Source organism: Sorex araneus, chromosome 2, assembly GCF_027595985.1.
Source record: "Sorex araneus isolate mSorAra2 chromosome 2, mSorAra2.pri, whole genome shotgun sequence".
NCBI classification, from domain to species: domain Eukaryota; kingdom Metazoa; phylum Chordata; class Mammalia; order Eulipotyphla; family Soricidae; genus Sorex; species Sorex araneus.
Window position 1 is genome coordinate 243341299 of NC_073303.1, and position 26017 is coordinate 243367315.

Below are 26017 nucleotides of genomic sequence, written 5' to 3' on the forward strand. Positions count from 1 at the left end.
CTAAGCCTGTCATGGCAGTTCTCCAGCTAAGTGGGTCCTAACGGAAGGAAGGAAGCAAGGAAGGAAGGAAGGAAGGAAGGAAGGAAGGAAGGAAGGAAGGAAGGAAAGAAGGAAGGAAGGAAGGAAGGAAGGAAAGAAGGAAGGAAGGAGAAAGGAAGGAAGGAGAAAGGAAGGAAGGAAGAAAGGAAGGCTGAACAAACGGAAGGAAGGAAGGAAGGAAGGAAGGAAGGAAGGAAGGAAGGAAGGAAGGAAGGAAGGAAGGAAGGAAGGAAGGAAGGACAAACAGACGGAAGGAAGGAGAAAGGAAGGATGGACAGAAGGAAGAGAGGGATGGAGGGAGGGAGGGAAGGAGGAAACAGAAAAGCGGGGTTCTCTTGGACCACCCTGGGGGGCAGGTGGCGGACTCCAAGCTCTTGTCTTCCCCCAGGAGAAGCGGAAGCGGCAGGCGGAGATCGAGAACAAGCGGCGGCAGCTGGACGAGGACCGGCGGCGGCTGCAGCATCTGAAGGTCAGAGCGGGGCCGGACCCGGCTGGGCGCGCGGCGGGCCGGGATTCGGGCCGGGACTCGGGCCGGGACTCGGGCCGGGCCGGGGAGGCGCCACTGAAGCTGAGCACCCGGCAGATGAGTCTGAGGGCGCCGAGACCAGCAATTTCATTCCAAATCCACCGCGCCAGGGAGGCCGGGGCCGTAGTGCAGCGAGGGAGGGCGCGCGCCTTGCGAGCCCGTGAACTCGGGTTTGATTCCCCGGCATCCCAGGGGGTCCTCCGAGCACCGCCAGGAGTGAGCGCCGAGCCAGGAGTCAGCCCTGAATACAGCCGGATGTGGCCCAACACCCTCCCCTCCCCCGAAAAATAAGGACTGCAGGTGGGGGGCGGGGACTGGACCGTCCGTGACCAACCTTGGTTGGATTCCCCAGCACCGTGTATGTTCCCCTGAGCACCACAAGGGGTCACTCCTGAGCAAAGAGCCAGGACTAGCTCCGAACGGTGGTCCAAGACTCCCCCACCCCAGAGATTTAAAAAAAAGAGTCTTAGTGGGGCTGGAGCAATAGCACGTTTGCCTTGCACGCGGCTGACCCGGGTTCGATTCCAAGCATCTCATAGGGTCCCCTGAGCACCGCCAGGAGTAATTCCTGAGTGCAGAGCCAGGAGTAACCCCTGAGCATCGCCGGGTGTGACCTAAATAGCAAAAAAAATAAAAGAGGTTTTGTAATTCCCCGCAGGGAGTAGCCAGAGTAGCCTCTGGGCATGGAGTGGGGGGCAACCTCCCACCCCGCAAGCACTGCCAGTGTGGCCCCCAAACTCAAAAAACAAGACGAAAGGGGGTTAGCCAGAGTAAAACCCACAGACTGGAGGCTGGAGCATAATACGGAGAGGAGGGTGCTTGCCTTGCACCCGGCCAGCCTGGGTTCAAGCCCTGACGCCCCAGACACCCCAAGGGCTCCCCAGAGCCCCCTAGGAGTCAGCCCTGAGCACAGAGCCAGGAATCAGCCCTGAGCACAGAACCAGGAGTCAGCCCTGAGCACAGCGGGCTGTGCACCCTGCAAAAAAATAAAAAGTAATAAAACAAAAGGGTCTTTCAGGGGGGAAAACCCAACGCAGTCTAGCCCTGGACCCCCAACCCTCCCCCTCTCCCACCTTGCCCTTCCGCCGCGCCCACCGGGCCCCCCTGTCTCTGTCCAGTCCAAGGCGCTGCGGGAGCGCTGGCTTCTGGAGGGGACCCCGCCGTCCGCCACGGATGGGGACTCGGACATGCGCAAACAGATGCAGGAGGACGAGCAGAAGGCGCGGCTGCTGGAAGGTTCCATCTGCAGGTGGGTGGTCGGACGCGGGGAGCGGGGCCGGAGCGCAAGGACAGCCGGCAGGGCACTTGCCTTGCATGCAGCGGCCCCAGGTTCGATCCCCTGGCACCGCATGTGGCCCCCTGAACCCCACCAGGAGGCTTCCTGAGCACAGAGCCAGGAGTCAGCCCCGAGCACCGCCAAGTGTGGCCCTCTCCCCGAAACAAGTAAAAGGAGGGGCCAGAGAGCCGGCACAGTGGGGAGGAAACGTCTGTCTTTCCTGCGGCCAACCAGGGTTCCAGCCCCGAATCCACCTATGGCCCCCAGAGCCCCACCAGGAATGACCTCTGACCCCATAGCCTGAGCACCACTGGGTGTGGACCCAAAAGAAACAAACAAAAGCAAAAGAAAGGGAGAAAGAGAGAGAAGGAGAGAGAGAGAGAAAGAAAGAAAGAAAGAAAGAAAGAAAGAAAGAAAGAAAGAAAGAAAGAAAGAAAGAAAGAAAGAAAGAAAGAAAGGAAGGAAGGAAGGAAAGAAAGAAAGAGGGCTGGAGCAATAGCACAGCAGGTAGGGCATTTGCCTTGCACGCAGCTGACCCGGGTTCGATTCCCAGCATCCCATATGGTCCCCTGAGCACCGCTAGGGGTAATTCCTGAGTGTAGAGCCAGGAGTGACCCCTGTGCATTGCCAGGTGTGACCCAAAAAGCAAGCAAGCAAGAAAGAAAGAAAGAAAGAAAGAAAGAAAGGAAGGAAGGAAGGAAGGAAGGAAGGAAGGAAAGAAAAGAAAGAAAGAAAGAAAGAAAGAAAGAAAGAAAGAAAGAAAGAAAGAAAGAAAGAAAGAAAGAAAGAAAGAAAGAAAGAGAAGAAAGGAAGGAAGAGTGTGTCAGGTGGGGACTGGATCTGAGTCCCAGGTCACAGGGGCAGGGAGGGGACAGAAGACAGAAGGAGGGGGACGCTGCCGAGGGTAGCTTGGATGATGTGAGCATCTGACACCACCTCCAGGAAGCCCTCCAGTCTGAGCCAGGGAAGCCAGGAGGGGCCCAAGGGAGGTCCCCAATTCCTCCCCCCACAATTGCAGAGGAGGTGTGGGAGGGGTGGGGCCCTAGCAGCTGTCCTGACCCCTCCCCATACACACACTCCACACCCACTCCTGGCTGCTTCCTGGCACCGGGCCAACGGGTGAGATATTCTAATGGAAGACACAAGGGTACAGGCAGCTGGACGGCAGGAAACTGGGGGGGGGGCACTGGGGCAGTTCCAGAGAGTGACTGTCCCCACCCTCAACCCCAGGACAAAAGGTCCGGGTTTCCGGCCAGGCAGGAGGCCAGCGTCCCTGCAGGAAAGTAGTGACAGGCTGATTCTGTGAGGCGCCCCTGAGTGGGGACCCTGCAGCAGGGGCCCCTGTCACCCCGCTGGATGCCAAGGTGCCCGGCCCTGCAGGGGAAGCGCAGATGCCCCGCTCAGATGCCCCGCTTAGATGGGCAGAGAGTGGAGATGGGCCTGACCTTGAGCCCAGCCGATCAGGGTTTGATCCCGGATACCCCATATAGTGCCCTGAGCCCGCCAGGAGTGATCCCTGAGCACAGAGCCAGAAGTCATCCCTGAGCACTGCCAGGTTTGGCTCAAAAAAAAAAAAAACCCAAATAGCAATAAAAATAAATGGAGAGGCCGTGGGTGCCCAGGCTCAGACAGAGGTGGGGGTCGCCCTGCTGTGTGTCTGACACACATTCCAGTGGTTCTAGGAGTCTGGTCTGTCTTCCCACTCCTCATCAGCTGACCCAGGAGTCCACAGTGCTCCTACCTGGACACCACCTCCAGGAAGCCCTCCAGGCTGAGCTAGGGAAGCCAGGATACCCCACCTATGTCCAGCCTGCTGACCTGGGCTCCCTTTGTCAGCCCCCCTCTCTATCTATCTCTATCTATCACGCCCCCTCCCCCCTACCCTACATACCCGGGAGCACCAGAAGCGCCCCCCCACCCCCCTGCCTCATGCTGACAGTTCAGCTGCCTGCCGCCCTCTGTGGGTGGCAGAGGGCAGCGGTGGCCTGTGGGTTTCATAGCCCATGCTGTTCTCCCGGTGCTTATTTTGTGCCTTGATCTTTGAGACTCGGAAAGTGACACGGGTTTTCCAATTTCCCCGGAGAGATAAACGCTGCCTGTGAAAATAAACAAAAGTGAGTGGGGGAAAAAAAAAACAAAAAAACGAGGCGGCGTGGCGGCCAGGCTGTGGCCCGGCCCAGAGGCGCCCCAGAGCCACCCCCACCCCACCCCCACCCCCGCCCTGGCTCGGCCCTGCCTGGCCTCACCCGCTCCTGCCCACCCACGCCAGTGCCCGGGCCGGGGTGGGAGAGAGCGGAGTCCCATTGTCCTGGGGCTCCACGCGCCCAGAATCGAGGCCCCCAGTCAAAGGGGTCCCTGCCGTGCCCCCCCACCCCGCAGGCTGGAGAAGGAGATTGAGGTGCTGGAGAACGGGGACGTGGCCCCGGCTGCCGCCCCCAAGGAGAATACGGCCGCCCCCAGCCCTGCCCGGGCCGCCCCCAGCCCTGCCAAGGAGACAGAGAAGATGGTGAATTCTCAGCAGGTAGGGAGGGGCGAGGTGCCCTGGCGGGGTGGGGGGGCCAGCAAAGTGAGAGTTGGGGCGGGGGGGGGGGGGTGCTGGAGCGATAGCACAGCAGGGAGGGCGTTTGCCTTGCATGCGGCTGGCCCGGGTTCGATTCCCAGCATCCCATAGGGTCCCCCGAGCACCGCCAGGAGTAATTCCTGAGTGCATGAGCCAGGAGTAACCCCTGAGCATCACCCGATGTGGACCCCCCCCAAAAAAAAATAAATTGGGGCAGGGGGTGGCAATCCCCACTGCATCTCTCTAGAAGCCCCCCCCCCAACCACCAAGGTGGGCATGCTCCGGGCATGCGTGGGGCTCGGGGTTCCAGCCCTGACACTGCATACTTGCCCTGAGCACTCTGAATGTATCCCTGTTGGCCGCCAGCACTTTGAGAAAGCTCACCCCCCCAAAAAAAAAAAAACCTGAAAAAGGGGCTGGAGTGAGAGCACAGCGGGTAGGGCGTTTGCCTTGCACACGGCCGACCCGGGTTCAATTCCCAGCATCCCATAGGGTCCCCCGAGCACCGCCAGGAGTAATTCCTGAGTGCAGAGCCAGGAGTAACCCCTGTGCATCGCCAGGTGTGACACCCCCCAAAAAAATTAGAGAAAAGGGAAGACAGATATGGAGGGAGAGAAAGAGCACTACGGGGAGGGAGGGCGTTTGCCATGCACACAGCAGACCCGGGTTCAATCCCCAACTTTCCATAGGGTCCCCTGAGCCCAGCTGGGAGTGAGCCCTGAGCATCGCCAGGTGTGGCCCCCAAACAAAAAGAACAGAAGCCCATGCAGGGTGGCAGTCACAGCGTGGCAGGGAACCCCATGGGGTGCCAGGGATCAAACCTGGGAAGCTGGGTCGGCCGCGTGCAGCGCGCCAGTGCCAGCGCCCTCCGCGCAGGGCGGCCTCAGTCTCCTGTTTATTCTTCCTTTCCTTGGACCCCGGCGGTTCCGGGGTGTACCTGCATCCCCATGGACGGGAAGGGGCTCCCCCAAGAGTTGAGCAGAAGCAGAATCGGGGTGAAGCTGAGAGGCTGGCGGGGCCCTCCCTGGTGGGCAGAGGGTTCTGGGGGCTCTGCGAGTGTACCCTGGTGTCCAAAGCACCATGGAACAGTCTCCTTCGCTTTATTGTACTGAGGGCTGGTAGGGCGGGGGAGGGAGGGCCGTGCAGCATTGAGTCCAGGGAGGCTTCCTGGAGGAAGAAGTGGGTTTTGAAGGTTGAGTAGGAGTTCTCTCTCCAGGCTCTGACCTGAGAAGCCCCAGTTGGGTGGGGGTGAGCAAGCCACCTTCAGCCGGCCCGGGGGTTGAGCCAGCATGGGCCCAGATGAAATCTGGGAGAGGTTTTCCCCCTGGGGGGGGCTGTGTCCTGGCTCCGTGAGGCGGGGTGGGCTCTGATCATGAAGGGGGTCCCAGGTCAGTGGAGGGGGACCCTGGTCCACAGGGAGGGGGCTGGGTTCTTGGAGGGGCCCCAGGCACCCCTAACTGTCCGTTTTATTTCTTGCAGACTCCCGCTGGCACGCCCAAAGGTAGGTGGGCCGGAGTGGGCGCCCTCTGGTGGCAGGGCCGGGGGTGGCAGGCTGCGTCCCGGCTTGGTGGCCGCCTGGCCCCTCACCTCCTCCTTGAGCTGAGCTTCCCAGCAGTGTGTGTGTGTGTGTGTGTGTGTGTGTGTGTGTGTGTGTGTGTGTGTGTGTGTGTGTGTGTGTGTGTGTGTGTGTGTGGGGGCTCAGCTGCACGTGTCTGTCCCAGGCCGCAGCCAGACCCCAGGACTCAGGGCATGCGGGGGTGCCTGGCCAGCCGTCCCTGGCCCCTTGTCTGCAGACACTGAGTGGCTGTTTGCGGGGGGGTGGGGGGGGTGTGAGGGTCCGAGTCACATCTTCCTGAGAAGTCAGACAAAATCAAGAGGGGCTCTCATACATGACAAAGACTAAGGACGGAGTCAGGAGTAGCAAAATCAGGAGTAGGGGTGGAACGAGGGGGGGCTGGAAAAGAGGCCCAAGTTCCACCCCTGCCCCTCAGAGTCCCCGATAACCACCAGGAGTGAGCACTGAGGCAGGAGTTGGCTCCAGCACTGGTGGGTGTGAAGCTAAAAGGGGAGGGGGAGGGGAGGGGGGGGCAGGAGACGGAGCGATGCTGAGGGCGTTTGCCTCGCCAATGCCAGAACCAACCTGGGCTTGATTCCCAGCTCCACTGGGTTCGACCCGCCCATCCCTGTCCCTGCCCCTGTCTGGTACCTGACAGGGTGACCCAGGTAATTCGGGGCACCCCTAGGACTGGAACCCCTGGAACCGTGTCCGTAAAGTTTGATCTCCCCCCCGGCACCCCATAGGAGCCCCTGAGCCCCACCAGGAGTGAGCCCGGAGCGCCAGGAATAAATCTTGAGCATCGCTGGGTGTGCCCCCAAACCCAAACCAAACCAAAAAAGTTTGGATCCTGGGGCTGGAGCGATAGCACAGCGGGGAGGACGTTTGCTTGTACGTGGGGGACCCAGGTTCGATTCCCAGCATCCCATAGGGTCCCCCGAGCACTGCCAGGAGTCATTCCTGAGTGCATGAGCCAGGAGTAACCCCTGTGCATTGCCAGGTGTGACCCAAACAACAACAACAGAAAGTTTGGGCTCCATGCTATGTCCCCCTCCCCCCAACCACATTGGTCTCTCAGCACATCTGCAGGCGTCCGTCACCTGGGCAGCCGCCGTGGGCCCCGTGCCCAGTGCCCTGGCCTCACGCCTCCCGTGTCTATTCCCACATCTGAGCGTGGCTCCACGACTGGACTCATTTGTCTGGTGTTAATTATTCACCAGGAGAGTCTCCTGGCCTCGCTGCGGAATGAAAAATTAATAGTTTCAGAAATCCGCGCGAGCCTCTCACCACGGGGCGGGGGGGGGTGCTGGGGGGAGCCCAGGAAATAAATGGGGGGTGAGGGGGAGCCGACCCAAGGGCTGGGGGGAGGGGAGGGAGCTCGGCAGCGTGTACTCAGGGCGGGGTCCCGCTGTCCAATCACCGTGGGGGTGGCAGAGTGGGGGTCCAGTATCTAGAAAGTTCTGGGGCACTTGGGGCTGGGGGGGTCCAGTATCTAGAAATTTCTGGGGCTCTGGGGGACTTGGGGCTGGGGGGGTCCAGTATCTAGAAAGATCTGGGGTCCTGGGGGGCTTGGGGATGGGGTTCAGGTATCTGGGAAGATCTGGGGGTCTGAGGGGGCCTGGGGGATCCGGGGAGGCCTTGGGGTCTGCGTGACCATCTCTCTCCCCTCCCCCGCCCCGCAGAGAAGCGGGTCTCCAACACCCCCTTGCGGACGGGCGAAGGTTCCAGCCGGATGAAGGCAGGTGGGTGGTTCCAGCCCACCCGCCCCCACCACCGGGTCCCGCCGCGGGGGTCGGGGTGGGGGGGTGGGGTCGGGAGGGGGCGTGGCTCTGGGCACGCTTGGGGCTCGCGGCTCTGCCCGGCTTCCCAGTGAAGAAGGGCGCCACGCATGGGCTTTGGGGGGGCTAACCCGGGCACCCCTCGGCTTCCGCCGCCCTCATCTCATCCGCGCTCGCTCCCGGCGACCCCGCGGGGCGCACACCCGCCTCCCGCCCCGCGCACCTGCCGCACGTGCCCCGCCTCCTCCCGGGCGCGGGGGAGTGAGCGCCCCGTGCCTGGGGGTAACCAAGTCGGGTCTGGGGGCTTTTGTGCTTCTAGGAAGCAGGGGGAGGGAACTTCATGTCATGCACCCTCTCCGACAGCCGGCACCCCGAATTACTTACCTCTGTGTGTATAAGGGGGAGCCACCAAAAATCAGGGGGGTGGGCCTGTCATCATCAGGATAAGCTGCTTGGGGGGGGACAGACACAGGCTTTCTCGGTGTGAGTGGGGGCAGGGGCAGGAAACACCAGAGGAAGTGAAGGCCCTGGGGGGGCTGTTTCCCGGGGAATTGGCGGGGGTGGGGGGCAGGATGTGACTTTCCAGCCAAGGAGAGATACAGTGGAGGTGAGAAAAGTGGGGGTACGTGCTTCCCCTGACCCCGCGTCCCCGCAGCTGTCATTCGTTCCCTCGTTCATTAAAGGGCTGGGGAGGCTGCTGGGGTGCAGCCTGGGGTGGGGGGCGGGAGACCCCAAGCTCCGGAAGCCACAGAGGATGAAGGGGGCAAGTTCCTCCAGGGCGTGCCCTGAAGCCTAATACAAAAGAGCCCCCGCAAGGCACGCAGCCGGACGCAGCATGCAGAGTTGGGGGGCTTCCTCCTGTGCCGGGGACCAGGGGGTCGCCAGAAGACAGGATCCCCTGCCAAAGGGCTTCTGGGGGCAGAGCGGGGACTAGGACTCCGGGTTCGTGCGCGCCCCCTGGCGACCTTGAGGGGAACAGTCCCGCGCTGGGCGGGGAGTGGCGCAGCGGGGTGGGGGCGCAGAGGCCGCCCGGCTCTGGGACCACCGGTGCGGGTGGGGGTTCCCCGCATGTGAAGAGCAAACCCGTGGAACGTGCGAAGGGTCAGACACGGCCGGATAGAGTCCTCTGGGAGCACCCCGGGACCCTCAGAGGGATCCCGGGCGTCAGGGCGGGGTCTTGGGGGCAGCCCCTGGCGGGGAAGAGACCCCCTCTGTCTCGCTTCCCCTCTTCGTGGGAAGTAGCTGAGGATGGGGGTGGTGCAGGGGGGCCCGCGAGAAGGAAAAGTAAGAACACGCCCTCCTGGTCCTTGGGGCCTGAGCAATAATAGCACAGAAGGGAGGGTGCTGGCCTTGCAGGCAGCTGACCTGGGTTCGAACTGTGGTACCCCCATGGGGGTCCTCCGAGCAACACCAGGAGTTAATTCCTGAGCGCAGAGCAAGGAGTCAGCCCTGAGCACTGCCAGTGTGGCCCCTCAGCCCCACCCCACCCCCAAAAAAATAGCTGTCCACAGCGGGACCGGGGTGACTGGGGGGGATGCCAGAATTGGAGGGAGGGGCGTCGCCTGCAGCCCCTGCACTCGGGACCCCCCTCGCTGCCTGCTTGGCTCTGCTCTGCTGTCCCCCTACACACCTGGCATGGCTGCCGCCCGGCGCAACCCACCCCCCCCCTGGACAGGGACCCCGGTAACATCTTCCTGTCGTGCCAGCCATGTACTCGGTGGAAATCACGGTGGAGAAAGACAGAGTGACCGGGGAAACCCGGGTGCTGTCCAGTACGACTTTGCTCCCCCAGGAGCCATGCCCCCAGGGCGTCAAGGTGTATGAGGACGAAACAAAAGGTAGGGGTTCCCCCCACCCCTAACTTGCTCTGTCAGCCCTGCCCGCAGCCCGGGGCCCTTTCGCCTCCTGCCCCTCCCCCACCCCGGGGTGCTTGGTCATGCAAGTCCATGATGACAGCACGGGTCGGAGTCCACAGTGGCCAGGGATGGGTTTGGGGGCCGCTTAGCCCTTCTCTCTGGACCTTACAGATCATTCCAGAAAGTTCTCTCAGTGAATTGTGATAAGCCCTTGGGGACGGGCGATGGCGGTGGAAGACGGACCTCTTGAGTTGGGAGGCAGAGCCATAGGACAGTGGGGAGGACGTTTGCTTTGCATGTGGCCGACCCGGGCATCCCATAGGGTCCCCCAGGCCTGTAAGGAGTAATCCGTGATCACCTTCAGTTGGGCCTAAAAACTAATAATGATAAAAGGACCCGAGTCAGGTGCCTTCCCAGCCTGGAGCAGTGGTTAAGGCGCTGGCTTTGCACACGGCTGACCCCCAGTACCCCTTAGAATCCCCTGAACCCCACCAGGAGTGATCCCTGAATGCAGAGCCAGGAGTCAGCCCTGAGCGTCACCAGGTGCGACCCCCAAACAAGACAAAACTCAAAAAAAGATCATGGTTAGTGGCCCAGCCCTGTCCCCTGACCCCCACACCCTGGACGCCCTGGGTGTGACGGAATATAGGGTTCCAGCCAACTTCTCAGCTGGCCCCGTTTGGAGATGTAGGACACTCCCAAGATTGTGTGGGTGGATTTTCATTCCTCGGGGGAGCTGGCACCCAGGATGAGGGCGTGCGGGACCCCCCGCTGGGAAAACATCTGCAGACTCACAGGGTGCAGAAATGGGGTGTGAGGGGTGTCTCTTCCAGAGCTAGCTGTCTCTCCCCTGCCCAATCGGTATAAACAACGCCGCTGATTTCTTGGGGTCTAGCCAGTCTGGGGGAGCTGGGGGAGGGCGTTCCAAGGGGCAGCAGAAAACAAGAAACCCCCAAAATATCTTTGAGGGTTCCATCCAATCCTGCCACAGTTTGGGGGGAAAATAGACCACCCCACCCAAGGAATCCGGGATCAGAATCAGGACCTCGCCCGGGGGTGTGTATGTTTCTGTGTAAAGTGGGGTGGTCCTGGACGAGATTGTCCTCCTGGCCCCGCCCACCCGGATCCGCCCCACCCCCGGTTGCTAAGCAACAGGGAAGCCGATTGTTATGGCAACGAAGGATTCAGGTTCCCGAATTCCAGTCCTGGGGCAGAGCCAGGGAGAAAGAACTTGGCTCCTTTCAGTGTGGCCCGGGGCAGGGGGGTGGAGTGGAGTTACGCACCCCCATCTCCAGCCCTGCTGCGCCCCCCCCTCCCCACCCCAAACATCCCGTCCCGGGCTTTGGAGAACCTGAGCGCGGAAACCACTTTCCTCCTGGCCGCCTGCCCGGCAGCGGGCCCGACCTTTGGCCGGGATGGAGGCGGCTCCCCAGGGCCCTGCTGGCGGCCCACTGCTGACAGCCTCTCCGTGGAGAACGGGGAACTGACAGCGCAGGGAAATGCAAAAAGTACCTGGAACAAAATCATTGGCGGTGCAGAATTGGAGCCCCAGCCCCCGCCCCCGCCCCGGCATGCTCCAGGGGATTTCTAAGTCTGAGCATTTGCAGGAAGCAATTATTAGATCCTGCAGGGCAGAGATGGATAAGTTTGGGTTTGGGGCGGGGGGGGGGGGGGGGGGGTCACACCTGGCGGTGCTCAGGGCTTATTCCTGACTCTGTGCTCAGGGATCATTCCTGGGAGGGCTTGGGGGACCCTACGGGGTGCCGGGGATCAAACCCAGGTCAGCCACATGCAAGACCAGCCTTACCCGCTGTACTATCGCTCCAGCCCTTGAATGCTCAGGGGTCCCTTACTCGCTGGGATGTAAAAACACCATTTTATCATCCTGGTTCTGTTCCAGGCACCGCCTGGTCCCTGACACCTCCAGGAGTGACTCTCAGACACAGAACCAGGAGCACTGTGGGGTGGGGCCCCAAGGCACAAAACACAGGCAGCAAGATAGCACTTGGTTTGCATGCCACTAACCCTGGTTCAGTCTCCTGCACCACATTGGAGCCACGCCGGGTGTGACTCCAAAACCAAACAAAACTCAGGGGCCAGAGAGATTGTACAGGGGTTAAGGAGCTAACTTTGCACACAACCGACCGAGGGTTTGATCACCGACACCTCATATGGTGTGATCCCACCCACCAGGAGTGATCCCTGAGCACAGAGCCAGGAGTAAGCCATGAACATAGCCAGCTGTGGCCCCAAACACCCCCCCAAAAAAAGAGAAAAATACCCTTTTAGAGGCTCAGAGGGGTTAGCATATACTCTGCATATGGGAACCCTGGATTCTTTTTATTTTATTTTATTTTGTTTGTGTATGGGGGGCACACTCAGCAGTGTTCAGGGCTTACTTCTGCCTCTGTGCTCAGAATCACTCCTCAGGATCAGGGGACCCTATAGGATGCCGGAGATTGAACCTAATTTGGCTGCGTGCAAGGCCAGCACCCTCCCTGCTGTGCTATTGCTCCAGTCCCAGAAACCCTCAGTTTTATCCCCAGCACCACATGGTCACCCCTGAGCACTGCTGGCCGTGCCCCCCAAACAGAACCAGATCTATTTTTTTTTTTTTGCTTTTTGGGTCGCACCCAACAATGCACAGGGGTTACTCCTGACTCTGCACTCAGGATTTACTCCTGGCGGTGCTCAGGGATGCTGGGAATAGAACCCGGGTTGGCCGAGTGCAAAGCAAACACCCTACCCGCTGTGCTATTGCTCCAGCCCCAGAACCAGATCTACTTTGCACAGTAGGAAGGGCACTCTGTTGAGGAATGTAGAAATGCTTCCTAGAGCGGGGGCGGGAGATAGTACTGTGGGAAGGGCTCTTGCCTCATATACAGCCGACGGGGATTTGACCCCCAGATCTCACAGGGTCTCCCGAACCCCATCAGTAGTGATCCCTGAGCACAGAGCCAGGAGTAACCCCTGAGCACTGCTGGGTGAGGGCCCCCTCCAACCAAAATTATTTTTAAATACTGGCCGGAGGCATAGTTTAGAGAATAGGCTACTTGCCTTGCACACGGTGACCTGAGTTCAATCCTCAACATCCCATAGGGTCCTCCGAGCACCCCAAGGAATGAATGATTCCTGAGCCAGGAAGAAGCCGTGAGCCTGGCCAGGCGTGGCACAAAAACATAAATAAATAAATAAATAATTCAAGGACCTGGAGTGATAGTCTGGAAGGGAAGGGGTTTGCCTTGCACGCGGCCAACCCAGGTTAGACCCTGGCATCCCAAAGCGTTCCAGAGCCCAGCCAGGAGTAATTTCTGAGCACAGCTGGGGGGTGATCCCAAAATAATAATAACAAACAGTAATAATAGTAACTTCAAAATAACCCCGCAAAAGATCCCAAGGTGCTTTAAGTTCCTGGTGGTTTTTTTTTTCTTTCTTTCTTTCTTTTTGGGTCAGACCCGGCGATGCACAGGAGTCACTCCTGGTTCATGCACTCAGAAATGACTCCTGGTGGTGCTGGGGGCGGGGTGGGGGGGGACCCTATGGGATGTTGGGAATCGAACCTGGGTCGGCTGTGTGCAAGGCAAATGCCCTTACCTGCTGTGCTCTTGCTCCAGCTCCAGTTCCTGGGTTTTTAGGGTTTGATTTAAAGCAGGAGGGTAGGAGCTGGAGCGATAGCACAGCGGGGAGGGCGTTTGCCTTGCACATGGGGGACCCGGGTTCGATTCCCAGCATCCCATAGGGTCCCCCGAGCACCGCCAGGAGTGATTCCTGAGTGCATGAGCCAGGAGTGACCCCGGTGCATCGCCGGGTGTGACCCAAAAAGCAATAATAATAATAATAATAATAATAATAATAAGCAGGAGGGCGGCCCCACGCGGCTCCCGCCTGCCCACCCACCCACCCCATCTCTTGTGTCCGCCCTCCCCCCCCCCCAGTGGTCCACGCTGTGGACGGCACCACGGAGAACGGGATCCAGCCGCTCAGCTCCTCCGAGGTGGACGATCTGATCCACAAGGCGGACGAGGTGACGCTGGGCGAGGCGGACGCGCGGGGGGCGCGGAGCCCCCCGGCGCGGCGCGAGATCACGGGCGTGCGGGCGCAGCCCGGGGAGGCCACGGCGGGCGCGGGCCACGAGCCGCCCGTCACCATGATCTTCATGGGCTACCAGAACGTGGACGACGAGGTGGAGACCAAGAAGGTCCTGGGCCTGCAGGACACCATCACGGCCGAGCTGGTGGTCATCGACGACGCCAAGGAGCCTGCGGCGCCCCCCAACGGCAGCGCCGCCCCCGAGCCCCCCGCCGCCGCCGCCGCCGCCCCCGCCCCCGCGGGCTCCCGGGAGGAGGCGCCGGAGGGGCCGGCGGGCGGCGGGGGCGACGCCCAGGACCTGGACATGAAGAAGCAGCGCTGCAAGTGCTGTTCGGTGATGTGAGGTGCCCGGACCCCCGAACCCCGCCCTCCGATCCGTCCACAGATCCCACCAGCTCGGCGCCTGCCCACCCCGCCCGCCGCCGCGGGACCCGCCGCCGCGCTGTCCCCTGCTCCTGAGGGTTTGGGGGGGGATTGGGGAGCGCTGGAAAGAGAGGGACAGGGGAACCCCCCCGCCCGGGTCCGACACCCCGACACATCCCCCTCCTCCGCCACCACCCCGGGCTGGGCGTCTACACCCGCCCGAGAGAGACAGGGACACGGTTGTTTGTTTACCCCGAGTCGAGGACACCCCGACCCCCACCCCAGACCCCCGGCCCCGACCCTCTCACCCCCATAATATCCTTGGCAGCTTTTCAGATGCGGTTCACGGGGGTCTCTGCTGGTGGGATGGAGCCTCCCTGCCACCCCACGTCAGCCCCCCACGCCCCTGTCGGGGTCCTGCCTGTGCCTTCCTGCCACCTCCAATGAGGTCCCCGTGGGGGCCGCCCCTGGAAGGGGACCGGGGAGGTCCGGGGTGCTGGGGGTGCCCCGGAAACCCAGAATGCTGCCACTGGAATATCAAGCAGGCAGGGGTGGGGGGAGCAGGGTAGCCTGGTGGGGGTTCCCCCATGTGGCTGAACACAAGGGCTGGGATTTGGGGGCCCCTTTTACCCCAGGGCTCAGCCTCGGGGGACGATGCGGCCAGAGAGTGGGGAGCCCCCAGGCTCCGTGCCCCCCCCCCACTCCAGCTGCCCTCGACCCCTTGACCTAATGTCTCTTTGGGGCTGGTCAGGCATCTGAGCTGCACCCCTGGGTCCCCCTCCGAGAGCAGGACCCCCCAAGCTTCTCGTCGTCGTCCTGAGCTCCAACAACCCCCCACTGGGCGTTCTTTCCTCCTGGTGCTAATTTGGGGGACCCCTGGGGAGGCTGCCCTGGCCTCTTCCCCAAGCTACGCCTAGATGGGGACCCCCCCACGCCCCTGCGGGGAGTTTCTGGGCTGCATGGGTGGGTGCTCAGCCTGGGGCAGGGAAGTCACCCCCACTTTGGAGCTGGAGACCCCCCCCCCACAACGGGCGGCCCAGCCCTACAGAAGCTGGTTCCCTCTACAGAGGCAGGGGAGGGCTCGGCGGGGTGGGGGGGGTCACTCCCACCTCTCCCTGCGGTGGGGGGCACTGCACCCCCCATGAGCCCTCAGGCTTCCTGCCGGCCCCCCCAAGGCCAGGTTGCTCTTTTCCTGGCCTCCGGTCGGCGGGGTGGGGGCCGCCTGGCCAGCAGGGGCGCCCCGCTCCCCACCTCTGCTGCTGCCCCCCTGGGTGGTGAGGGGGTGAGGACGTGTCCATGAGGAGCGGGGGTGGCCTGGACACCCCCACAGCACCCCCCCGAGTCCTCCAGCTGTGAGCCCCGCTGAAGTCCTGTCCCTCCGCTTTGACATGTGCCCCGCCCGCATCCCGGCTCCTCCCTCCCCGGAGAGAAATAAACTTTGTCAACGGCCCGGCCCGTTCTTGGAGTCTTGGACAGAGGGGGTTGCGGGTGGGGCGGGGGTGCGGCCATAATTGGAGGGGAGCAGTGGCCTGGCTCCATCCCCCTTCCCCTGTGAACATGCCCCGGGGGGCTGTAGGGTCCCCACCTGCTGCCGTGCACCCCTGAGCAGAGAAGGCGGCCCCCCACTCAGTTTCTGCACCCGGCCCACCCTGGCTGTGGGCAATGCGGCCGCCCCCCCCCAGGATCTGAGGGGCCTCACGGATACCCCAAGCTCTGCTGGATACAGGGAAGAAGCATGAAGAGCAGACACCACCCTCTCCTGTCACCCCAAGATCTGGGAGAACCCCCCAATCTTGATTTGCTTTCTTTGGGGTGCTCAGGACTGATTCCTGGCTCTGGGTTCAAGGATCACTTCCGGTGAGGTTCTTTTGCGGGGGGAGCCTTATGGGGTGCTGGGGACGGAACTGGGGTCAGCCGAATGCAGGATAACGCCCTCCCCAGTCTATTCTCTCTCTGGGCACCCCATCCCCTCACTGGGGTCCACAGGACAGGGTGGGCATGGCCTCGGCGGGGGGTGGTCCCTGCAGGCCTGCGGGAGATACTACAGGACATTCCCCCACTCTCAGAGGGGGAAAGAAAAAACTCAGCTGAACCCAGGACCCGATGAACCCCCAGACTGGCCCTTCCCCAAGGAGCCCCCTGACGGGACTGAGAACCCCACTAGAAACATGGACCTGGGCTGGAGATGGAGCCCCGCGGGGAGGGCCGGGGGTTCCAGCTCCAGCACCCCAGAGGGTCTCCCGAGCCCCGCCAGGAGCGATCCCTGAGTACAGATCCGGGAGTCAGCCCTGAGCACCGCTGGGTGTGGCCCCTGAACTAAAACTACCATCCAAAGAAACCTAAACCCGTGGTCGCCCCGCCGACCCCTGCTCTGAGCAGGGCTGAGGAGGAGGGGGCGTTCCACTGGGGGGGGTGCGGGGGTGAGTGAGGCTCCCTGGGGCCGAGGGGCGCCGGCGCCCGCCCAGTGCCCGGCACTGCCCGCGGGATCGTCTTTCTCCCTCCGCCTGTGGACTTTGTTTTCTGAGCCCAGGTGGGGCCCAGGAAGGGGCCACCTGCTTCCTGGGGCGGGACCCTCCCCTGGCAACCCGGAGGGAGGCCAGGGCGGTGCCCAGTCCCGGAGGCCGGCAGAGCTGAGCTCCAAGGAGGCTGCCGGAGCTGGTGAGGCTGGGGCCTGGGGGTCTGGGGGTCTGGGGGCCTGGGGGCCTGGGGGTCTGGGGCTTTTGGGGCTCGGGGGTGCTGAGCGATGCGGACATGGGGGATTGCAGGCAAGGTGGGGCTCTGGCTTGTGGCGGGAGGCTGCTCAGGACACACCTGCCCAGGTACAGGGTCATCTCTGTCCGCCTGCGGGCCCCTGGGGTTCTGCCAGGGAGACCCCCCCAACCCACCCCACTTCCTGCCAGGGCTTCAGGCCGCCCCACTGGCTGTGCCCCCTCCAAAATGGTTCCATTTGTTTTCTGGGTTTGGGGGCCGCTCCCGGCGGTGCTCAGGGCTGGCTCCTGACTCTGCACTCAGGGCTCATTCCTAGAGGGCTCTCGGGGGGCGGGGGGACCCTCGATGCTGCCGGGGATCAAACCCGGGTTAGCCGCGTGCAGGGCAAGTGCCCTCCCCGCCATCCTATGACTCCGGCCCCTCAGAACAGTTCTGGGGGAGGGGGGTCCCTCTCCGAGGCCTCCACCAGAACCTTTCCCGGGAGCATCCATTTCCAACCTGGGCTTCTCGAACCCTGAGTGCCCGTTGGTACCCCAATAGCGGGAGGCTTCACCCTGAGCCCCACATGGGCTGAGAATTTGCAAACTTCCAGGAGACACTTACCAGGGTCAGTCACTTATCAGGGTCAGCCTGGGGGGTCAGCCTGGGGGGGCGCTTCAGGGATTGGGGTTCAGCTGGGGAAGGGTGGGGACACTGGAATAGATACAGAAGACCACGTAGAGTGTAGCACCCGGAGCCAGAGTCACCGAGACACAAGGGTATTTGGTGTGTGTGTGTGTGTGTGTGTGGAGGGGCTGGGTCCACACCCACGGTACTCAGGGCTGACTCCTGGCTCTGTGCTCAGGGATCACTCCTGACAGTGCTCAGAGGACCATAGGGGTCACCAGGGATTGAACCCAGGTAAGCTGTGCAAGGCAAGCGCCTTACCCACTGGGCTATCTTCCCAGCCTCCACCACACAGTGCTTAGATATTTCCTTTTTTTTTTTATATTGTTTTGGGGGAGTCACACCTGACGGTGCTGGGGGCTGCTTATTCCTGCTGCAGTGCTGGGGCTCAAACCCAGGGTTCCATCCAGCACGCCAAGCCGATGCTCCAGCCTTTTGAGCCTTCCCCTCCCCAACCCAGCCACACCCCTATAATGATTATTTTTCTTTTTTTTTTCTTTTTTTTGGGGGGGGTCACACCCGGCAATGCACAGGGTTCACTCCTGGCTCTGCACTCAGGAATTACCCCTGGCGGTGCTCAGGGGACCATATGGGATGCTGAGAATAGGCCTCGTGCAAGGCAAACGCCCTACCCGCTGTGCTATCACTCCAGCCCCATAGAATGATTATTTTTCTCTTCTCTTCTTTTTCTTTGTTTTTGGGGCCATACCCGGCGGTGCTCAGGGCTGACTCCTGGCTCTGCACTCAGGAATCAATCCTGGTGGTACTTGGGGACCCTATGGGATGCCGGGGATCGAACCCTGGTCTGCCAGCGCCTCCCAGCTGAGCTATCTCTCCAGCCCCCAGAGCATTGTTCCTGATTTTCCTATAGCCTCGGGGCGGGCATCAGATCTCAGATCTTGCTAATTCTGTTTACTCAGCCTTCCCTTCCCCCCCCCAGAAAGTGAAAGTGATTTTTGCGGCTGACCCTGGCCCCTGCGGTGACCTTGGCCTCCAATTGACTCAGGCCTTTGCCCTCAGGGCTGGATGATGGGGTGTGGGGGCAACAGGTGTGTGGCTGCAGGGACCATAAACCCAGTTTCGGCTTGATAGCGGGAGAGGGTGAGGCTGGTGAAACCCCAGCACAGGGCTGCTTCCTGGAGGAGGCAGCTGCCCAGTGAGGACCTGGGCTTAGCCCCTTGCTGTGTGCCGCCGGGTAAGTGGCTCACCCTCTCCGGGTCTCAGTTCCCTGGGCTGTAAACAGGTTCAACCAAGAGTCCTTAGACTCGGGCATGCGATTATTTTATTTTTATTTTCTTTTGGTTTTAGGGTCACATCTGGTGGTGCTTGGGGCTGGCTTCTGGCTCTGTACTCAGGGCTGACTCCTGGCTCTGCACTTAGGATTTTTTTAAAACTGATTATTATTATTATATTTGCTTTTTGGGTCACACCCGGTGATGCACAGGGGTTACTGCTGGCTCATGCACTCAGGAATTACCCCTGGTGGTGCTCGGCGGACCCTATGGGATGCTGGGAATCGAATCCGGGTCAGCCACGTGCAAGGCAAACACCCTACCCACTGTGCTATGGCTCCTCTGCACTTAGGATCACTCCTGGCGGTGCTCGGGAGACCCTGTGGGATGCCAGGATCCAACCCGGGTTGGCCGCATGCAAGGCAAACACCCTCCCCACTGACCTGTCACTCCACCCCCAAGACGGAGACACTGAGCAGGCCGGAGACAGGGCAAGGCCACCGTTACCCCGGAGCGTGCCCTGTGGGTCTCTGACTCACTCAGGCCCTGCCCCAGCCGCGCCCTCCGCTGGGCCAGCACCTGCTCGGCCTGAGCACTTTTTCCGGGAGGAGATGCCAGCTCAGAAATTCCCAGCCACTCACTTGGCAAACACAGACGCGTCCCTGGGCACGGGAACAAAGGGGCCCGTGCTGGGCCGAGGGTGGGTTAAGCAGAGCCCGACGTCTACACCCCAGGTCCGGAAGATCAAGGGTGGGAGGGCTGGGGCCGGAGCAGTGGGGCAGCAGGGAGGGTGTTTGCCGTACATGCGGCTGACATAGGTTCCATCCCCGGCACCCCAGAGGGTCCCCTGAGCTCACCAGGAGTGAGCCCTGAGCACAGAGCCAGGAGTCAGCCCTGAGCACTGCAGGTATGGCAAAAAAACTAAACAAAAAGAAAAAGACATTTGTCTTGCATGTGACGAATTCCCTGTTTGATCTCCAGTATCCCATAGGGGCCCCTGAGCACCACCAGAGGAGAGACCTCTGAGCACTGCCAGGTGGTCTAATGCCATCCCCCCCCAAAAAAAAGAGAAAAATCATAGGTCCCTCTCACTGCACCCTCTGGCCTGCATGAAGACAATCTCCCTTCCAGTAAGTATCGGGAGGATGATATAGCTGGAACTTATCACCCAGATCGTCTGGATTTTTGCTCCTAATATCCTGGTTCTTGTTTTTTTTTCTTTTTGGGTCACACCCAGTAATGCACAGGGGTCACTCCTGGCTCTGCACTCAGGAACCACCCCTGGCGGTGCTCAGGGGACCCTATGGGATGCTGGGAATTGAACCTGGGTTGGCTACATGCAAGGCAAACGCCCTCCCCACTGTGCTATTGCTCCAGTCCTGGTTCTTTCTTTTTCTTCCTTCCTTCCTTCCTTTCTTTCCTTCTTTCTCTTTCTTTCTTTCTTTCTTTCTTTCTTTCTTTCTTTCTTTCTTTCTTTCTTTCTTTCTTTCTTTCTTTCTTTCTTTCTTTCTTTCTTTCTCTCTTTCTTTCTTTCTTTCTCTCTTTCTTTCTTTCTCTTTTTCGTTTTGCCTTTTGCACCATACCTAGTGGTACTCAGGGCTTACTCCTGGCTCTGCACTCAGGAATCACTCCTGGCGGTGTGCAGGGAGCCGGGGATCAAACCCAGGTCGGCTGGTTGCAAGGCAAACGCCCTCCCCACTGTGCTATCGCTCCAGCCCTTCTCCTGGTTCCTTTCTATTTATTTTATGTTTTATTTTTTTTTTCTTTGGTTTTGGGGCCCTACCCCTTGAGGCTGGCTCCTGGCTCTGCACTCGGGGATCACTCCTGGCGGTGCTAGGGGGACCCTATGGGGTATCTCGGATTGAACCCCGTTCAGCTGCATGCTGGTCAAGCGCCCTCCCCGCTGTCCTGTTGCTCCTGCCCTGCTTCTTCTATCTTTCGGTGGGAGGAGGGAGGAACCCAGGAGTCTCTTAGAATACTTGACCCAGAGGTGGTACCTACCGGGTGCTGATGGCTCGATGCTTGAGCCAGATGGTGCTTTGGGACTGTGACAAGGATCAAACCCAGGGCCTCTCGTCTGCCGAGCACGGGCTCCCGCTCACCGAGCTGCTGTCTCTCTGGCCCACAGTCCTCCTTCTCAGAACCTTTCTCCCGAGTGCACAAGTGCCAAGAGAGATTTTTCAGAACAGGCCCTGAGGGGGGGGAGGCGGTCAGGGGCCAGGTTCAAAAGCAGGGGCAAAAAAAAAAAAAAAAGGCAGGGGCAGTCTGGGGGCACTACCTGGAGGAGGTGACCTGTGGGTTGCAGTTTAAGGAGATGAAGAAATAAGGGTCTCTGGCACCAGAAGAGGAGGGGGAGGACCTCAGTGAAATGTGGGAGGCTGGAGGCAGCCTTGAGTGCCCCAGGCCAGGGGCCAGGAGATGCCAGGGGCCCTGGAGATACGGGAGCAGGTGATGAACTGGAGATCAGGGATCGAACCCAGGCTGGCTCGGCAAGAAGCTGAACACTGGGGAGGGAGCACACAGGCCAAGGATCAAGGCATTCTATTGGAGAGTAGCATTGGCACCTGACTTTATGGCGCTGGGGGTGGGGGCTTCGGGGAACAGGCTTAGAAGGCACCGCCCTCTCATCCCTGTTCCCCTCCCCCCATCCCTCAGGGAGGGGAAGTCTGGAGGGAAACTTCTCGGGAACTTTTCCCAAGGGGAGCACAGTCACGCACCTGTGTCCGGGAGAGTCGAAGAAAGTGTGTCCTGGTGTGGACACTAGAGATTGGCATGGGGGCTGGAGCGATAGCACAGCGGGTAGGGAGTTTGCCTTGCACGCAGCTGACCTGGGTTCGAATTCCAGCATCCCATAGGGTCCCCTGAGCACCGCCAGGGGTAATTCCTGAGTGCAGAGCCAGCAGGAACCTCTGTGCATCGCCAGGTGTGACCCAAAAAGGAAAAAAAAAAAAAGAGAGAGAAAGATTGGCGTGGGAGCTGGACACAGCAGGCTGGGTGGAGTGGGGGCAGGAAGGGGGGCTGAGGTGAGGGGGGGTAGGGCCCCTTCTGTATCAGATACACCTGAAGTGAATTGCTGAGTAATTAGGGTGTGTGCGTGCGTGCGTGTGCGTGTGCGTGTGTGTGTGTGTGTGTGTGTGTGTGTGTGTGTGTGTGTGTGTGTGTGTGTGTAGATCAGGATTGGCTGGGTCTAGGTGCTCGGTGACACGATCAGGACGAGATGGGGGTGGGGGGTGGGAAGCATTGCTCTGGAGCAGGTTGGGTCCATAGGGGAGTCACTTATGGCCCCCAACAGACTTCATCCCACCCACCCACCCACCTACCCCCAGCCTGCTGGGGTATGAATAGAGGAAGCCCCAGTTTTCCAATGAATTGCGATGTCCCATGAGTTAACATTTTTTTCTTCTTTTTGGGTATGTGTGTGTGGGGGTCATACCCCATGGTGCTCAGGGCTGACTCCTGGTTCTGTGCTCAGGGTTCATTCCCAGTAGTGTTTGGGGGACTGCAAGGGGTGCTGGGGAATGGAACCTGGGTCAGCCACTTGTAAGTTCAGCACCTTAAACCCTGAACTAGCTCCTGGGGCCTCCGACAATTTTATTTCATCCGCCAGACAGGGGCCCAGGTCCACCCCTGATCCCCGGGTAGAGGACGCTGGGGCGGAAGTTTGCCCGCAGAGAACTGGGCACTGCCCCAGGTCTATTATTTTCCTGTTGGTTTTGTTTGGAGACCACACCCAGCAATGTTCAGGGGTTACTCCTGGCTCTGCACTCAGGGATTTCTCCTGGTGGACTTCAGGGGACCCCTTGGAATGCTGGGGATTGAACCCTAGTCAGCTATGTGCAAGGCAAGAGCCCTCCCTGGTATACAATCCCTCTAGCCTCCATTTTGGCTTTTTTAAAAATTTTTATTTTTTTGCTCTATGGGTTACACCCGGCGATGCACAGGGGTTACTCCTGGCTCTGCACTCAGGAACTACTCCTGGCGGTGCTTGGGGGACCCTATGGGATGCTGGGAATAGAACCTGGGTCAGCCACGTGCAAGGCAAACACCCTACCCACTACCCACTGTGTTATTGCTCCAGCCCCATTTTTTTAAATTTTTGAGCCACACCCACCAGTGCTCAGGGGTTACTCCTGGCCCTATACTCAGGGATCACTCCTGGCTTTTTTTTTTTTTGCTTTTTGGGTCACACCTGGCGATGCACAGGGGTCACTCCTGGCTCTGCACTCAGAAATTACCCCTAGTGGTGCTCAGGGGACCCTATGGGATGGTGGGAATCGAATCCAGGTCGGCCACGTGCAAGGCAAATGCCCTCCCCGCTGTGCTATCTCTCCAGCCTCTGAGGGGCCCTATGGGATGCCAGAGATAAAACACAGCAAGTGCCCTCCCTGCTGTACTGTCACTCTGGCCCCAACCAGCCCCAATTTTGTTTTTAGGACCTCACCCAGCGGTGCTCAGCATGCACACGTGTGTGCATATGTGCTATGTACATGCAGGCACGCGTGTGCATGCGTGTGTGCACATACCACATGCAGACTGACTTCTGGCTCCCTGCCAGGGGAATCACTCCTGGCAGGGCTCAGAGACCTATGGGGTGCCCGAGATCTAACCGGGTAGGCTGTGTGCAAGGCCAGCCCCTCCCTCTGCCTTCCTTCCCCACTGTACCATCACGCTCGCTGGCCAGTGACTCCGGGTTCTGCTCTCTCCTCCCATAGCAAACCCCGCGTGGCCTCACCCCAGAAGATGGATCGCGTGACCCGCAAGCCCCTGTTCAACTCTCCCTACCTCGCCCGCATCTCGGGCCTGGCCCTGGACGGCGACACCAGCTACACATACGAGTTGGTGGGCGTCGGGCGGGAGGGCGGCCCCTGGGAGGAGAATGAATGGCAGGCGGGGCCCAGGGTGGCCAGGACTGAGCTGGACATGGCCGGGTCGGGGACCACCTACCGCCGTTGGGTCACCCGCGAAGGCCAGTGGGCCCCGCAACGCCCCTGGAAGGAAGACGAAGAGGACAAGGAGGAAGAGGTGAAGGCTCATTTCTGGGGTGTCTCAACTGGCGGGACTCGTCGTCACCTGGAAGACGGGGAGCTCTGGGCGGCAAAACCCCAGGACCAGGGGATGCTGAGAAGGAGCACATCCCCGGGGTACCGGGCTCCAGGCTCCGGAGAGCCCAGAAACGCCAAACCCACAGCCCTGGAGGACAGCGCGGTGGACACGGAGCAAATCGACTTCTGGGCGGCGCGGGAACAATTTCTCAATCTGGAACGTGCCAACTCGGGGATCCCACCGGCGCCCCAGTCCAAGGGGGCGGCCCCGCGCGTGAGCCAGACCCCCAAGGCCTGGAACCGGCCTCCGGAGGCCGAAGCCAAGGTGGTGGCCCCCGCCCAGCCGCCCAGGAAAACGCCCACGCCCACGGAAGAGAAGAGAGCGCGCGCGCCTTGGTCAGACGGGGCGGCAACTCCCCGGGCCCGGGAGGCGTCCCCGACGCCCCAGGAGAAGCCGGCGCCCGCCGAGACCCCCATCGAGAGGGAGATCCGGCTGGCCCTGGAGCGCGAGGCGGACCTGCGCGAGCAGAGGGGGATGCAGCGCTCCACGAGCCACCAGGAGCTGGTGCAGATCCCCGCGCGGCCGGCGCTGCTGGCGCTCCCCGACGTGCGCCCCGACGCGCGCCCCGAGCGCCGCCGCGCGTCCCTCTACGTGCAGTGGGACATGGCGCAGGAGACGCAGCGCGAGGCCGAGCACCGCGAGCAGCAGCTGGGCCGCGCCCTGACGCCCGACTCGCCCCCGCAGAGCCCCTCGCCCGCGCTGCTGCGGAGAGCCCGCAGCTCAGACTCGCTCCTGGACGCGCCCCCGGAACGCGGCCCCGGGACCAGGAAAGTGCAGCGGATCTCCCCCGACGCCTACCAACCCTTCCTGAGCCCCAGCTCCCCGCCCAGGTTCCCGGGGCCCCCGGCCTCCTCCTCCTCCTCCTCCTCCTCCTTCTCGGGCGCGGGCAGAGCCGGCCCCGCCCAGGCCTCCAAGGGCCCTGCGCCGGGCTCCTGGGGGCCGGCCCTGGAATCTTCTAGGAAGTCCTGGGGCCCCCCCAAGGAGGAAGGCAGCGGGCAGGGATCTCGGGGACCCCGTCGAACCACCGATGGGGCGGTGGTGAAAAAGAAGTATTTCCTCCTGCGGCCCCTGCGCTTCGGGGTCCCGGCGGTGGCCCCTCGCAAGGAGACCCCCCGGGACGCCGCCCCCCGGGACGCCGCCCCAGCCTGGAAGCTGCAGCGGTCCCAGTCGTCCGAGCTACTGGAGAGGGAAGTGGAGAACGTGCTGCGGAGGGAGCGGGAGCTGGAGGAGGAGCGGCGCAGCGCCCTGTATCCCGAGGTCTTCTCGCCCAGCCCCGACTTCGGGGACAGTGACCCCGACTCCAGGAGCTCCTCCCGGGCGTCCGGTAAGAAGCGGGCTGGACGGGGCGGGAGAGCCCAAAGGCGCTTTGCCTAGATTCCAATCCGGTCGCTGCCGACCTAGGGTCCGGGGGATGTCGGGGATGGGGGTGTGGGTTCTGAGCACTGCCAGGAGTGATTCCCCGAGCACAGAGCCAGGAGTCAGCCCTGGGCACCGCCGGCGCGAGAAGCAAAAAGAGAAAAAGAGGGTCTGGAGCAACAGCACAGCGGGTAGGGCGTTTGCCTCGCATGCAGCCGACCTGGGTTCAGTTCCCAGCATCCCATATGGTCCCCTGAGCACCGCCAGGAGTAATTCCTGAGTGCAGAGCCAGGAGTGACCCCTGTGCATCGCCAGATGTGACAAAAGAGAGAGAGAGAGAGAGAGAGAGAGAGAGAGAGAGAGAGAGAGAGAGAGAGAGAGAGAGAGAGAGAGAGAGAGAGAAATGAAAGGAGTGGGGAGGCTGAGCATAGCACAGCGGGGAGGAGGCTTTAGGTGGCATGCGGTCAACCGGGGTTTGATCCCCGGCACCCCAACCCGGCTCATAAGGTTCCATGAGCTAGCTCTGCCAGGAGTGATTCCTGAATGCGGAGCCTCGAGTCAGCCCTGAGCACCGCTGGGGGAGAGAGGGAGAGAGAGAGAGAGAGAGAGAGAGAGAGAGAGTGAGAGTACTCTGGTTCAATTCCTGCCACCACCCCAAACACAACACAAAGCCAGGAGTAACTCCTGAGCACTGTCAGGTTGGCCCACAAACAGTAACAACAGCAGCAGCACCTGGATTTGGGAGCTGGCTGTCCTGCTTTGGGGCCGCCACATGAAAGCTGACCAAGGTCCCGCTCTCAGCCTGAGCCCAAACTTCCTCGGTACTATCTAACCCACTTGCTACTCTCAAAAGTCCCCAGGACAGGGGGGCTGGAGTGATAGTACAGTGCCTTGCACCTGGCCAACCCT

The 26017-nt window shown here is 61.2% G+C and overlaps 1 protein-coding gene across 4 annotated transcripts in view; it reads left to right on the plus strand.

Moving 5' to 3' along the window:
- Positions 1-26017, plus strand: part of PALM (paralemmin) — a 47426-nt gene that overhangs the window by 17766 nt on the left and 3643 nt on the right. The window contains exons 3-9 of one of the 4 annotated variants that reach the window (XM_055124898.1): positions 428-508; positions 1684-1814; positions 4221-4362; positions 5881-5902; positions 7639-7698; positions 9441-9572; positions 13526-15492. In XM_055124898.1, the coding sequence (XP_054980873.1) occupies positions 428-508; positions 1684-1814; positions 4221-4362; positions 5881-5902; positions 7639-7698; positions 9441-9572; positions 13526-14022 (1065 nt within the window). In that variant the 3' untranslated portion in view covers positions 14023-15492. Of the gene's footprint in view, positions 1-427; positions 509-1683; positions 1815-4220; positions 4363-5880; positions 5903-7638; positions 7699-9440; positions 9573-13525; positions 15493-23361; positions 25077-26017 lie in introns of those variants that run through there. The other 3 variants (XM_055124899.1, XM_055124900.1, XM_055124897.1) reach the window with 3 other exon arrangements.